The following is a 15,251-nucleotide window of genomic DNA, read 5'->3' as shown; positions in this document are numbered from 1 at the left end:
TTTTTTTTCCAAAGAGGCCGCGCGACCTGTGGCACTCTGCCGTGTCACCGCGTCGTCGCACGGGTTGATGAGATGTGCGAGTATACGGAGTACTCCATCACTTGTCTTCCGCAGGACAGCGTGTGTTCTGCGATCCTCTTGATAGGCTGCCGCAAGCCTGTAAGGCAAGGGAAAGCTTCTCAATAAGGTTTTTTGCAGCAGCCGGGAGGGCCGAACAGTACGACATGAACGGTACTCTGTGTGGCCGCGGCTTATGAGAGAGGCTAGCCCTGTTCTGTGTTGTGTTGTCGATACTGTGCCTCTCAACTCCTCGACTCACATGGCTTCTGTAGCACAGTTTCCATCACCGCTGCCCTTTGTGGTCGGTCGTCCTACATGACGGCTTCTTACCTGCAACTCTCATCCTTGCACAATCCGATCTTGCTCGTATACATACTCATACCACACTTACAAGACCAGCGCCGGCACCATGCGGAATACCGAGGACGCCGCTGTTGAACTACGCCGGAATACGAACCTTGAACCAAGGACGAGCGCAAAATTTGCGCCGTTCACACACGGACTGCTATCCTAGCGCAACACTGAGAGATTGATATCGTATACTGTTCTCCATAACCAAACTATGGACGATCTCGGCCGGCATGCTCTGTATCATCATCGTTCTTCCTCCATTTTTCTGCAGAGAACTTAACATCACCTCGAAACGTCCCACCCTTTTTCGGGCTTCTACTTGTTCTGGCCAAGTCTGTAGAATAGAACGCTTATAAGACTTCCGCAACGGGCATCAACAGCGCTCATCGGAGCCAGAACAAATGGTGACGATGTTCTCCAGGGAAGGTTCCGACCCGAAACCCTTGGCTCCGCGCATCAGGTTGGTATGTAGCATGCTTGTATACCAGAAATACGACTTATACGACCAAATGTCCGGAACATCAGAAATTGGAGCATGACCGCTAGGTAAGCAATAAGGCTCCGCTCGACTTCACCTTGTCATCGTCTTGGATTAACAAGCAGCTTAAACACATTTCCGTCCTCAGGGGCAAGGAAAAGTCACCGACGCGAGAACTGAGCATCTTGCTGCTGATATAATCGCGGCTTGGCCAATGGAAACGGGTTTCGCAAGGCATCCCCCTTCGGAGCCATCAAACACGGCAATCGCTCTATTCCGGGGATACATTCTCGCGACCACTGATCGCTGCCAGCGCCCTGATGCTCGTACACTAACCTATCCTGGGTTTAGGGAGGGCCTCTTTTTACAAGGTGAACTGAGACATGCTTCTCTATTGTGTGATTGGTCGACCGTGCAGTCAACAGGGAGAATCCGTACAGTTTCTCTTCTTGTCCGTACGGTACTGACGCAGCCAAAACTCAGGGCAACGGCCAGATTGGCTTGTGCGCTTGCAGCCCTGGAGAGCTCGGACTCTGGCCCAATCGCAGCTCGCCTTTACAGCCCCGGTCACATGCCTGGACGTTCGGCTAGCTTCGCCACTCTCCGTTAGCGTCTCTTGGGCTGCCATTCCGAGCACTTCCCCATTTGCCAGCAAGCCCTGTCACGCCCTTTGAGCGTGCCGCCGTCCGTCTCTTCGATCTTGGGGCGCCGCTCTTCTCCACGCGGATGGCTCACTAATGGCCCCTGGCAGCGTCCCTTTCCGGGGAGGCAATTCCCGAGGCTCCAGTGGCACAGGCTGCAACTGCTCCTCCTGCTGTGCTGCACTGTTCTGTGCTGTACCGTCGGTGGTGGTGGCACAGCGGCAGCGCCAGCAGCCAAGGGGAATATCCAATGCATGTAGCGCCGCCTTCTGGAGATCGTGGGAGTCCTACAGCGGCAGACGGGCGATGCTGTGCGAGCCGACCATTGCGTACGTACACGAAGCACCAGAAGCCTCTGCATCGTGGATGGGCAATTTCGAAGAGGGGACTAACCAAACTGTTATACCGACATGAGGCGCGAGTCACCAGGTGGAAGGCAGGAAGAGAGCTCGCCCTATTCTTTTTGGTGGAGTGAGGCGGACTTGGATCTGTCGCAGGTTGTAAAAATAGCTCCCGCATTTCGAGGCTCGCAGTCGCAGGTTGCACCGCCTGTTAGTCCATCTTCTTCGAGAACCGAGCTACGAACTACCCGTTATGGCACTTACAAACAGCTTACGAGCAGCTTCCTCCGATGCCTCGCAGACGAGACGGTGCCAGATGCAGTGCAACGCCCCACCTACAGGTCGGACTCTGATTGTTTCTCTGCCTCGACAACAGCTAAGAGTCCAGAGCACATGGGAAAACCTGATGCAACTCTTGCCCCCCTTCTCGTCGGCCGAACGTGCCCTCACCCACACTTGTGTGCTGCTTCTCGATCCTACATAACGTGGCCGTCGGATCTCGAGCTGCGCTGCCCTCTTGTTTCAGTCCAGAGGTGGGAGGGGAGGAAAACGTGGCCGCATGCCCAGACTGCATCGTTGTCCGGAAAGAAGGTTGCGGATTCATCGATGTCTGTGGCGATACGGAAGTTGCCAAGACAGACACTTCGCGAGTCTCACATGCTGTGCTTGTGCCCCGGCATGTGGCCATCTACACCTTGAATTTCGACATGATCAGCGGCGCGGGAGTTGCCAGTCTATTAGGAGGCTCGTTGTCTGATCTGATACCTACCCTGAATTGCGGAAGCCACTGTCTACCGCGGAACTGTTTGGCCCCCAAAGCCGCTGTTTTCTTCTGTTTGCCTCTGTCGACGTGTGATGAATACGGCAGAACAACCTGGGCTTTCTGATACAAGCCGACGTGCAGGGGCTTTGAAGATCATACCTGCTACGATTTATAGGATCAGGACCAACAAGGAGCTGCCGGGCCACTCACAGCGGCAGCAGGACATCCCATCACGCCCTTCAACCCCTGGAGAAGCAACAACGAGCCCCGACTGATGAGCGTGGCCAAGAGTGTCATTCTAATATTGGAATATCGATAGCGTTCCACGTTGAACGGCGGCCGGCGAGTTCACCAGAAGCTATCAACATTCACCATGGCCGAATGAGGTGTCATGGCGCGATATATTGCAGGGCTTCGGCATCACTGTTCGAGGTCCCAACTGGCAGCGGACTCCATTAAGCATGTCGCGTAAAGATACATCAGACAGGGATGTAAGGAAAGTGGGAGGCGGTCGGGACGCTATAGACTAGACCAGGCGCCGGGAGGGGGGTGTGGACGGTCTGCAGCGCCTGGGATGAGGAAAGCTCCCAGCGGCCGGGGAGGTCGAGGTGGTGGTGTATGGCGTCTCGAAGCTCGCCCCTTGGGTGACCCACAATTCTTTCTTCTCGCACACCCCTGACAGCCCCGGCAATTCGGTAGCCCAAGGACTCGGTTCGCCGTGTGACTCGCACGGACTAACTGCAGGCAGAAGCGACAGGATGCCAGGGCCAGTGACAACAAGATCGACGACACTGTCGCCGGCGATTTCCAAGCTCAGGGCACGAAAATGAGATTTGATTACCGGCACAGGTCTTGCTCGTCCAGACGCGCGTACCGTGGGCATGATGATAGCATCATCAAAAGACGCTGATGCGCAACAAGCCACACCGCCAGTACCGCTCGACTTGTTCTCTCTTCGGCGTCTGCGATAGATTGCATGGCCACGTTTGGATCGTGATCATGATCGTCAACTAGTAGCGCATACACCTTCATGCCGACATTAAGCTAACACCACTGGCCGATGATTTCGTACCGCGTCGCGCCCCTTTTGACAGCCTAGCACTGGGCGCATCGGGGAGCGAAACTATGTTGTCAACCTTTTCGGATATCGGGCAAGCCGAGTTGATTTCGCTTCCGATCATGGCTATCGCTGGGCTGAGGAGATGCTGCGACGGAAACAGTCACATCGCATGAAGGGGTTGAGATTGAATTTAAGTTGATTTGGCATGCCCGCTGCGTGACGAGTAAACAGCTCGGCGCCTCATTGGCCAGGCCGTATTTCCTCTCTTCCAGACCCCACGATGTCCTTGCAGGGTTGTTTGTGGCAGGCATGCGAAGAGCGGAGAAGGCCGGCAGTGGGCTTGCGCCTCGACTTGCATGGATAAGTCCTCTCGTCGAGTCAACGTTCTCCAGAGGCGAACAAGGTCGACATGGTCTGGAACCGCAGCGCTGGAACCCTCAATGATGCCACACGCCTGATTTCTCCTCACGTGTTGTCGGTGCGCCAGCATTGGCCAGTGGCTGGTCAGATGGCTCGATGATGCTCCCGAAGGCTACGCCATCGAGTGGTGTGTGTGTGTCTGTATGTGTGCATGCATGTGCAGACAGGAAGCAAGGTTTGAGCCACAGCGGGAGAGCTCCAAGGGCTAATCCGCATCCACTTAGGTTTCAAGCCTGGAGAACCAAGCCACCGCCAGACACTTGCTGCAGGGCCACGTAGACTGGCTGGTATTTCAACGACCCGGCAATCTGGGGTGCCCGCGAAATCCCTGCTTCATTCCAGGCATCTCCGAGAAGCTGGGAGAGAAAAGCAAAGAGACAAAGGGCTTTCGACTAGTCACAGCAACGGCACATGGCAAGCCAGCAATAGGCAGACACCGCCGGGCTGGGAATGACGCCAGCACCGACATCCACAACTGCGAAGCCGTGAGCAGGAATGCCGGGGTGTTGATCAAATGCGCAACGATGAAGAGCTTACCAGAACGTTTCATCTCATTCGGGACCAAGATCGACACTGTGATGTGACATCAAGACCTTGTTGGAAAACGAGAATTGGCAGCGTCACTGGCCATTCCACTAGCACAGGAGTGTATAATTTTCCATGCAGGGCCGTCACTCCAGGCAGATCGCTTCAACTGGGTGCGGCCCCCGGCAGAGGACATCATCTCAACCTGGTGTCCATGCATGATGAGGTGCTCACTGCGGTCAAATTCAGGAGTCGGCCTAGGATGTGATGAGATGGGATGAACAGCGCCAAGCAAGTATTGCCCAGGAGCAGCTCCTACTAGGTAATGCCACTTGTTTCCTGAGCGCCTTCTGCATGCACTGGCTGTCCAGCCAAGCCCTGAAAGGCTGGGACTGCCTAACCGTGTTATAGCATACGCCCTCTAACCCCATGACAACGCCCTGCAGTGCCACGATGGCCTGCTTCTCGACAAGTGATAGTCCCCCAAAAAGACTGAGGAAAACCGAGGTCTGTGTCGCCCTTCACCGTTTTTTTTCATCATTTATACCAAGATCCAAGCGCCCCTTACCGCCGTTCGAGACCGGTCTATTATGGCGAGGCGTCCAATTGCCGGGAGGCCACGATCAGAGAAGTCTTGTCTGTCTAGTGGCGCCTATCCGTCCCAGTCCGCTGGGAAAGCTTAGCTTCGTAGGGCTTGTGGCGGAGAGCCGAAACCCCCAAGGCTCATCTCGACCTCTAGCAAGCTCTTGGTGTGCATTAGGCCTGACGGGCTTTGAGGGGTCGCTTAAGGGAGACGTCAACCAATTGCTTTCGTGGACTCCCCTCGGCGGCTGGGTAAGCTATCCCTGAGATAGTGACCAGAGCAGATCGAGATTCATGAGTACAAGTCAGTGCTTTCACCTTCAGGATTGAGCCCGTACGCAACACATATTCGTGCTCGAGATTGTACAAGGTACGAAAAACGACGGTAGTGTCATTCGCTGCCACCAACACGCGCAGGTACCGATGCTACTCGTGTGCTCGCAATACCCCTCCTTTCTGGACCCCTGACTCCCGATACCCTTGACTCAAGGTGGTTGCTGCTTGAACGTTGTGAGGTGGTTGGATGTAACCCAATATCCGCGCTTTGAATTGGAGCTTTTCAGCTCTGGAAAGCAGGCTTATTGATTATATTCATGCACTCATGCATACCATTCAAAAGGATACGAGAGGAGAGATACCTTTAATACTGACAGCGCATTGAACCGAGGGGCTTCTTGGGCAGGTTGACCTCGATGTAAGTTGGTTCTTGCGAGGGCACAGGCAGAATCTGACGTACGCATGACAGGCGACTGCGGAGAAATGCCACGAGTAATCTGGCTAATCGGGCTAGATTATCTCACTACCTGGAGAACCTGTGGGCGAGACGGGTGATCGCTGTCCCCTTGGCTCCGCCGTCTTGGGCATTGGCATTTCGCGACATTGGTTGGAGTCAATTCGTGAGCACCTTGTCGAGGTTGGTCGGTGGCTGCTTGTTGAGGGGGGTGCGTTTCAGTGCCAAATACTTCTTTTGCACGCAGTCTACTTCTGGACTCGGTACCGCGCACCGCCCTGTCTAGCACTCGACGGTCATCTATTTTTGCAAACCCGGCTTGGGGGCCATCTGGCTTAGCGCGGCAGCGGGAGCATATGAGACGGCTCTCGGGTTGATATCTGGCCAGGGATTGTGCTTCTGACATTCTCTAGCCTGCCCTCGACGCTCGGGTCCGTCTCCCGGCTAGCCCCAACGCTTAACTACGGGGAATTGTGGCGTTCGCTTGTTTTAGTGGTCGCCGACCACTTTCCTTAGCGTGGAGATGTTGTCAGTTTGGACGTCTGTGATGGGAGGGGACCCCTCATAGGGCAGGCGAATTGCCTGCGAGAACGAGACCGCCATATCCCCCCTGTCGGCCAGCGGTGGTCGAGAGAAAATCGTGCGCGTAGAGGACCGCTTCGACACCAACACGCCCACTTGCGGAAGAGAGAGAGAGGGAGGGAGCACAAATTACGGATGCAGAGGAAAAGGGGTCGACTTGGAAGCTAAAGGCAGCAAAGCCCAGGATTTTGCTGCGACCCCTACTGCTGCTGCTGCTGCCGGTCGTCGCTAGGCAGGGAAAACCGCAGGTCCCGATGCTTTGGATAACCTCATGGGTTCGCGTGGCGTCGACGCCTCCCCGAGATCTTACGTTTGTGCGGTCAGTGGCCTCTCACGGATCACCCAACTCTCCGTCTCCATATTCTGTCTAGGGGAACTTTGAAACCTTAAGACTCTCGTCATTGTCGAATGGGTAAAACGTTATTTGTCGTTCCTCAGAAAAGGGGAGGGGGTGTTCGCCGTCATTATGAGTTTGACTTGAAGCCATGGTATGTATTATTTCTCATCATCTACCCTTTCTTGGTCTCCAGCTTTTCTTTCGCCATCACTGGGTATCGTCTCCCTGGCGCAAGTAAGAAAGAGCAAAGACAAACACAAGCAGAGGCTGGGGGGTAGAGGCTGTGGCGCTCTGGGTAGGAGATGCTGGCCGCATCTTTGGGATAAGCAAGGCCACGTGTAACCGTCCAGCCGGTCAGCAGCAAGGTGAACCCCAGCCCAGCATCGCGCGCCTCGTCGAGATTCACACAATCTATCTGCTTTAGTCATAGGCGCTCGCTTCCGCCCGCAATTCTCTAGGGGGGATGGACGAATGACAAGTTTGCAAAAGGGCGCTTGACCTAACTGAGCTTGAATTCGCGATATGACACGGGTCGGCAGGCCGAATCGAGGCATCTGATGGGAAGGCATGGGAGGGGGCCACGGCTTTGATATTGAGGAGAGTTGTGCGTGGGGTGAGAGGCTGGAGCGCAGAGAGGCATGATTATTTGCCAATGATTCGATGCGTTATGCATTGCCTTGGGGCACATCTTACCGAAACATTCTGATAGACGAGGCCGAGCGGAGAGCGTGAGCGCGAAAGAGGGGGGGGNCAAACAAGTAGGGGCCAACGCGACAACTGCTTGGGGGGGATGCAGTGCAGTTTTGAGACACAGATACATGGCCTGCTGTTTACGGTACCCGTCTGCAGTCGAACGGCTCATTACAGGCTGCCAGATAAGGCTTCAACCTTGAGAGTTGACGCGACAACAAGTCGGATAAAGCGCTTGGGCCAAGGAATTTGGGAGGGAGGGAGAAAAGGTCGGCCTGGGCCTTGCCTGGACCTCTTTCGGAGGACACCGTCGTACGAGGATTGGTTGACGGCCCGTCTTTCAGGTATGATGATCCGGCGAAGGCGGCCATGTTCGATTTCCTATCTGGACCGAATATGCAGAACGTGCAGCTCATCGCCATCCGATACAACAGCAGCGCCCGATTGAGGTCCCACCGGCCTTCACCAGTCATAGGGCGACAACCGCCACTCTGTCGACACGCTCACACACACACACAACTCACTCGCTCAATCAGGAGACGACGTTGATTAAACTATTGCATTTCTCCGGCGGTTGCATGATGGGCACATACATGTATGACTCTACAATTAACCCACATTGAGCAGTAGTAGCAACAGCAGCAGCATGCAAGATGTATGTACGGACGTCGCAGTCGAGACGGTATTAGTGGTACATGCATCTTTGCGCGGGCGCACCGCCAGACGCTTTTGGCACCTTACTACACGCTTGCAGACACGGTTGTCGATGGAGATGCCGCGGCTCGCAGTTTTGTCCATCTCCATCTGTCGCGTCTCCACGGTGCACTTGTGAGCTCCGTCTCGACCTTTCAGCAGGTCAAGGGTCAGGTTGGCCACCGGAGCCCCGGCCAATCGAACGGCCCAACGGGACTGCTTCTTCCTTTTTCCCCGGGCCTCCGGACGGACTTGGGAATTCGGTCTAATGTGCTCCCCCATTTCCCATTTCCAGTTCCCTCTTCCAGCCCCATTTCCGTTGTGATGCCCAAGATTTGAAAGCGACGATCGGTGGCTTGTCGTTGATGTCGTACCCTGAGAGGAGAGAGGAGTGATTCGCTGCCGAGGGTGCCATTGCCCTACCGGCATCCTCTCTAGCCGGATGGATCAAGCCCTTTTTGCTTGTCTTTTTTTTTTTCCCTTGCCCTTCTTGTCCACTCCCTAGAGCAACCTTTTCTGTCACCCTTCTACAAGGGGAATCCGGCCAGTGGGTGGGATCTGGAGCCGTCCCCCCCAATTTCTGCATCGCCAAAACTTCTTCTTCCACCGTACTGTACATGCGCAGTGCATGTACATGCAGCATGCAAGCAGCAATGCAGCAGCTTGGGGCTCCACACCTAGGCGTTTTTTGCCCTCTCTCTGGAACATGAATCTCGCCTTTTCGCACCAAGCACGTACGAGTAAGTATTATCTTTGTCTTTTGCTCAGGCTTGAGGGCCCTTTTACCCTTTTGGCGGGGGGGAAAAGATACATATCCGTCCATCTGCTCGACAGGGATTTGACTACCCGGTTGACTCGTTTACGTTCTCGGCAGACATTGCTGCCTTTTCTTTTCTCTCTCTCCTATCTTAGGCAGGGCGAGAGGGATGGTTGGTTGTACTTCGTTTGTGTACCAATCACCGGCTTTTCTTGAAGAAATTTCCTTTCGGAGATACTGTACATTGCCAGGAGACATCAGAGAAGTAGTAGCAGGCCGGACCGCTCCCTGTTGGTGGCCAAACCCTTGCCCATGCCTTATTCTGTGGATTTGAGATGGAGTCTGCGACGGGAGTCTGTGAAGCAACGCGTGTACTGTTCGTACATGTACCTGCGAAGTCCGGGTCAACGAACGAATGGAACACCCAGGCCAAATAGTCTAGATGCTAGCTTTTCCAGTTTGCATCATCTTCTCTCGAGGACGGGCCCCCTTGTCGAAGGATGATCCATATTGGATGATCCGTGCCATGACACGCACATATGGATGTACATACATACGTACATCTCGCACACGTGGTATGTGATATATATGCACATTATCCATGGAGCACACGGAGGTTGGCGGAAAGGCTTCCGCGTCCATTGGCGGACGACACGAGTGTGCGTATCGAGGCACCCTGGAGCTGCACGCGCCGCGGATCGTTGGCGGCGACACAAGGCACATTTCATATTTGCATCGTCGTTTATTTCCCCCTTCCTATCCTTGCAGGCAAGCAAGCAAACAAGTAAGAAAGGTCCACTCTATGGCCTCGGTCCGGGCATGTTGGGGGCAGAGGTATTACCACATACGAGTACAAGCACGATGACTGCGTGTCTCAGTCTTAGGTCATCGTCATCGAGGTTGTGACGCAGGCTGCATGTGTGTATGGAGTAAGTGGTGCATGATTTCCTGGTCTCCCCCCTTTTCTTTGATCGGGGATTTTGGTGCAAGTCATGGCCTGTCTGAGAGGTTGGTGAGTGGCCTTTCTGGTGTTGTCGACTTGCTTCTGAACTCCACTCGGGGGGGGGGGGGGGGGGGNGGGGGGTGAGAGAGCGTCGTCTCCATGTACTCGTAATCTGTGCGTCTCTCATTGGAGTTGATCGACGTTTGGGTCGAGCGAAGCAGGGCTTTTCCTCCTCCTCCTCGTCTACTGGATGTACCTCTTCTGGCGTGGGACAACTACCACACTAGTGTCGTCGAACCATGATAGGCCAGGCATTCTCCTGTGATCCTATCTTTGGCCCTTGACTTGCTTGACTCACAAACGCTATACCTATGTACCAGTTCGAGAACAGTACAAGCTTTCCTCGCGATGGAGATGGAGACTTTGACGTTTCAGTCCACGAACTACGCCTTGTACGAGAGCCACTCACTCACTACGAAGTAGGTAATAGCTTTTCCCACCTGAAATAGTGCTACCTACTTTAGCACACGTCATTTGAAGCCGTTTCTAGCGTAATTTTTGTGTCTGAAATTTTTTTTCGCCAATTGTTTTCTTTCCCCCTGTTCCAAGACATTTCCGTTTTTGGGGGTGGCGTTGGTTTACTTGCTGGAGATGCCCCGTTCTCGGTGTTTCTTTTTTTGACACTACCGCTACAAGAACTCGGACCGTTTAAAACGGGCCTTGGCGAGCCGAGAAACTGGTAAACTAGTCGTTATTTGCTGTAGGGAAGATTCACCTTTTGCCTTTCTCGTGGGGTTTCGATGGAAGTTGTAGTACATCTCACGGGTTGACGAGCGAGAGAGAGCCCTTTTGAGGGGGGTTTCCCCTGGTTCCTTCCAGGACATGGAGGAGACTGTTTTACCACCCCTGTGTTCCATGGCATAGTAGGATCTGATTCCCTGCTCGTTTCTTTCTGTTCGGCAAAGATAACCTTGTCATGTGGCAGTTCTTCAGTGAACGCTACCTGAGTGGTTTTTGCTCTCCCTTGGCCCCTGAAGCGAAACGGTGATCTTGTGACAGGGCTCTCTGTTCGTCGTTGTGGGCGTGCTTTTCCGGTCAAGGGGGAGCGGGGTTTAATTGTTCATGTACAAGTTCATGTATGGATGGTGTGTATTGCGGAGAAATCGACATGTACAGGGCTTGGACGTAGTCGGCAGTTTGTTGTGGTGCCTTGGCTTATAAGGGGGGCGTGGTTGGATTCTGTTTTTGGGAGAGTCATGGTGCTTTTTGGGGTGTTTGAGTGGGTGGGACGGGGGGGTTGCATGGCAGTTGTGATTGTGGAGGTGCGCTTTGTTTGATCTTGTTTGGAAGAGAGATCTGTGATGAGTGACGTTTGGAGTTTTGCGACTTTAAGGGGGTGTTTTGATGGGATAGCTGCGAGGAGGTGAATAGGTTACATGGGCTACACTTGCAGAGATATCTTTCTATGGTTGTCTTCGTATGTTTCCAGTCATTTAATGCTTAGGTTGTTAAAGGAGTCTGGTAAATAAAGTGACGTTATTTCGTTGAGTAGGATGCAGATGGGCAATGAACGCGTGTTGTGCGAGACAAGGGCATCTCCCTGGAAGATGCCGAATCCAAGGTGACGGAAATGGGGAACCGCGAGCTCCAGCACCTCGAAACGGATAAACTGTTTAGGGTAGTGAGTAACGTCCTCTGTTCACATAAGGTATGGCTAAAGAGACGCGAGCGATACTATCATGTTAGTCTGTCCACAAGTGCACGCAGACGTCATAGTGAGCTGACACTTTGAGCACGTAAATCAAGTTCTGCTCTTGAATCTGAGTTCCCGTGGAGATGAGCTTGTTGTGAATCAGAAATATGATATCACTGAGATGAAGTTGCGAGCTTTGATTGAGTGAAGTTGCACCTTTCTCATGTCCTCTCGTCTCACGGGGCGTTGGTGAGGTTGAAGCGAAGTGCGTGACATCGCATGTTCCCGCGCCCGGAACGGGACCCTGAGTATCAAGTTAAAAAAGTCGATAGATATAAAGAAAAGGCAAACAAATCAAACAAAAACATGAGGATTCTGTATTTGTTTTTCCAAAAGATCGACGAACATCGCATCTCACGCGACGCAACTATAGACGTTCACAAGGGGTTGGTAGGCCACAAGCGAGCACCGGCACACAGCCGGCTAAGCCACGGAACGTGCCGAGTCCAATCACGTGCACCTCTTCAACGATCGTGCGTCATCGCAAGCTTACCTGTATCCTTAACGTGGCATCAAGCAACAGCGCTGGACTGTTCAGCAAATCTTCAACGTGCGGCTTCAACGGCTCTATCAGCGATTTGCAGGCTCGAAGATGGAAATGTAGGCATCTGGAAGCATTGCACGATTCATTCGAAGTCAAGTCTTCGTTCATTTCCAAAAAAGAATGTTCAAGCTGCGGCTGGGCTGGTACGCCGGGGTATGTCCTCTCACACGCTCTACCTACTGAAGCTTGTCTTCAAGCTCTCTTCAACATATCGGATATATCAAACTCGACAAGAACTAACGCGAGTGACTCGACCAGGTCTCGACAGCCCTGGCGGGCGCCGTCGTGCTGTCGGCATTCCATCAGCGCGCCAACTTTTACTCTGCCATGGTCTATCTCTCCCAGAGCAACTTCTGTCTACTGGTAAGTGAACCGTGGGTCCTTGCCGCGGGAAACTTGTACGTGTAACTAACCCATCGTGATTCTGGCATAGGTTCTGGTCAACTTCACGTTGCTGCTGTACAGCAGCTTCATCTACGCCTTGACGCAGCTATGCTTCGGCACGCTGCGCGCAATCGAGGTCGAGCAGCTCACCGAGCGAGCATGGTTCGCCATCACCGAGACGTGTCTGGCCATGACCATCTTCCGCGAGGAGATTGGGGCCTGGTTCCTCGTCATGTTCACCGCGCTGGTCACGGGCAAGGTCTGGGGATGGATTGGCGATGGCCGTGTCGAGTTCCTCGAGCAGCAACCGCCTGCGAATCCCCGGCTGTTCCATCTGCGGCTTAGCATCTCCCTTGCCGCCAGCTTCCTCTACGACATCTGGATCCTTCGCTATGCTGTGAACACCGTCATCCAGCAGGCCAGGCCGAACATGATGGTCATGTTTCTGTTTGAGTTTGCTGTCCTGGCTACCTGTTCCTGGAGAACCGGAGCTCGATACCTGGTGTCGCTCGCGGAGCAGCGCATCGTCCAAATGCAGACGAGAACACGCCTGATGGAGCGGAGGGAGGAGGTCAGGCGGCAGCGAGAAGCCATCATCCGTCAGCGGGAGCAGGCCGCAGCGGCTGGAGAGCCGCTTCCAGAAACCCAAGACCCTCTGCCCGATCCAGAGGACATTGATGAAATGGACATTGAGGTGCCGGGCTGGGCGGCAAAGGGAGAGCTCGTTCTTTGGCTGGACCTAGTCACTGGTAAGAAGCTCCTGTTCATCTCAAGTCACTCTTTGTCTTCAATCTCTAACGACTGCCGATAGATATGGTCAAGCTGGGTATTTATGTCTCCTTCTTTATGATGCTTCTCATGTTCTATGGCCTCCCCATTCATATCATGAGGGACTTGTTCATGACGACGCGCGACTTCCTCAAGAGGCTCAATGCACTCCTTCGGTACCGACGGGCTATCCAAGAGATGAACAAGTATCCGGATGCTACTGAGCGCGATCTCGCACAAGAGAACACATGCATCATCTGCCGTGAGGAGATGCACCTGTGGGATCCCGAGAACAACGTGGGCACCATCGACCGCGTGCGCCCCAAGAAGCTTCCATGTGGCCACATTCTGCACCTGGGCTGCCTCAAGAGCTGGCTGGAACGGCAACAGGTTTGCCCAACATGCAGGAGGCCAGTCACGGGCGAACGCTCTCAATCTCCCAACGCTCGTCGCGCTGCTCTCAGGCTCCAGTTCGGCCAGGCGCCGCGACGGGGTCAGGGTGAACGGGGGAACGGCAACGACGATGTGGATGGCGACGATGACAACAATGATAACAACAACGCGCCCCGTGACGGACAGAATGGCGCAGCGCCTCCGCGTCAAGCCCGAGGGGATGCAGGGCGAGCTCGTGTCTTCACCTTTGGTCCAATCAGGCTGGGGTTTGGAGCAAATGACCAGCAAGTCCGCGAACTCGCGCAACAGTTCGGCATGCCTCAGATTGCCGGCGATCAGGGACAAGGCTCCTCTACGACGGCTCCTCAGAATCAGTCTCAGCAGGTACCCTCTGGCGACAGCTACCAGCAGATTGGAAACCTTCTGCAGAAGGCGGAGCAGATGCTGCAACGCGAACTGCAGAACCTGCAAAACACGCAGCAGGAGCTCCAGATTGCCAACTTGCTCAACACTGAAATTCAACGCCTTCGGCAACGACGACAGCAGCCGCAGGATGCCGCACAGACTGGCCAGGGGCAAATACCTGTGTCGCTCAACCAGCCAACCGGCCTGCCTCCAGTAGGATTACCGCCTTTGCCCATGGGAGTGCCTCCAGTCGGAGGTCTGCAAGTGTATCCCTCTTCCCTGCCGCCGAGAATGAGCAGCCCCTTGATGACCCGGCACGGAGCTGGCCCATTGACGACGGCGATTCCTGCTGGCAGCCCCGATCTGCCGGAAGGACTAGTGCTGCCTCCGGGATGGTCCTTGACGCCTCTGCAGAGGCTAGACAATGCTCCAGCCGGACCTCAATTCCCACCGCAGACCGCTGGTGTGCCTTTACCTGGCGACACGACCGGAGGCCAAACCACGACATCTTCACTGCAGCCAACGCCGACAGTGCCACACAGCCAAGAGTCGGTGCCGGCCGAGTCTTCGTCTATGCCTGCTCCGGTAGCCCAACCCGCAAGACCGCGAGCAGATCTTTCCCCCAACCCTGGCCCTGCAGCAGATCCTCCGCCTGTGGTCTCACCCAGCCCAATGATGCCAAACTGGGGCGGGTCCAACCAGCTCTTCGGCTCCACGTCTCGCCTCGAGCAAGGAGACACGGCCAGCCAAGCAAGCACCCAGGCTGCTCCGGCGACGGACATTGACACCCCGCCCGAAAGGAGCAACAGCGCTCACGACTCGTTGCCGGCGGTGGATCTCAGGCGGGAGCCGAGTATCCTTGAGCTTGAGCAGACTGAAGAGGGCCAGGCCCAGGAAGAAACGTCCGATAAGGGGAAGGGTAGGGCAGTTACCATGGAAGAGACTGAAGATGAAGAGAACTGAGCACGGCGAGTTTTTGAAAGCAAAGTTACTATACATCAGATTATCAGTCATAGTCGGATTGGCCCAGCTTAAAGAAAGGGGGATTTGG

General features: G+C 54.5%; 3 protein-coding genes across 3 annotated transcripts; 2 read left to right on the top strand and 1 right to left on the bottom strand.

The window, feature by feature from the left end:
• Positions 1-4,780: 4,780 nt before the first annotated feature.
• CCMA1212_008042 (uncharacterized protein) lies at positions 4,781-5,488 on the top strand (the record flags this gene model as incomplete). Its single annotated transcript, XM_073705197.1, has 2 exons — positions 4,781-4,877; positions 5,051-5,488. The coding sequence occupies exons 1-2, from the start codon at positions 4,854-4,856 to the stop codon at positions 5,486-5,488; spliced, it is 462 nt and encodes a 153-aa protein (XP_073556203.1). The 5' UTR covers positions 4,781-4,853.
• A 1,802-nt stretch (positions 5,489-7,290) lies between these two features.
• CCMA1212_008041 (uncharacterized protein) lies at positions 7,291-7,571 on the bottom strand (the record flags this gene model as incomplete). Its single annotated transcript, XM_073705196.1, has 2 exons — positions 7,291-7,492; positions 7,564-7,571. The coding sequence occupies 2 exons, from the start codon at positions 7,569-7,571 to the stop codon at positions 7,291-7,293; spliced, it is 210 nt and encodes a 69-aa protein (XP_073556202.1).
• A 4,799-nt stretch (positions 7,572-12,370) lies between these two features.
• Positions 12,371-15,163, top strand: CCMA1212_008040 (ERAD-associated E3 ubiquitin-protein ligase HRD1B; the record flags this gene model as incomplete). The annotated part of the gene is made up of 4 exons (XM_073705195.1): positions 12,371-12,403; positions 12,509-12,613; positions 12,684-13,383; positions 13,446-15,163. The coding sequence occupies 4 exons, from the start codon at positions 12,371-12,373 to the stop codon at positions 15,161-15,163; spliced, it is 2,556 nt and encodes an 851-aa protein (XP_073556201.1).
• Positions 15,164-15,251: the final 88 nt, after the last annotated feature.

This window comes from Trichoderma ghanense (genome assembly GCF_004382785.1).
Source record: "Trichoderma ghanense strain CCMA-1212 chromosome Unknown scaffold_11, whole genome shotgun sequence".
NCBI lineage: Eukaryota > Fungi > Ascomycota > Sordariomycetes > Hypocreales > Hypocreaceae > Trichoderma > Trichoderma ghanense.
This window is presented reverse-complemented; position numbering and strand designations above follow the sequence as displayed.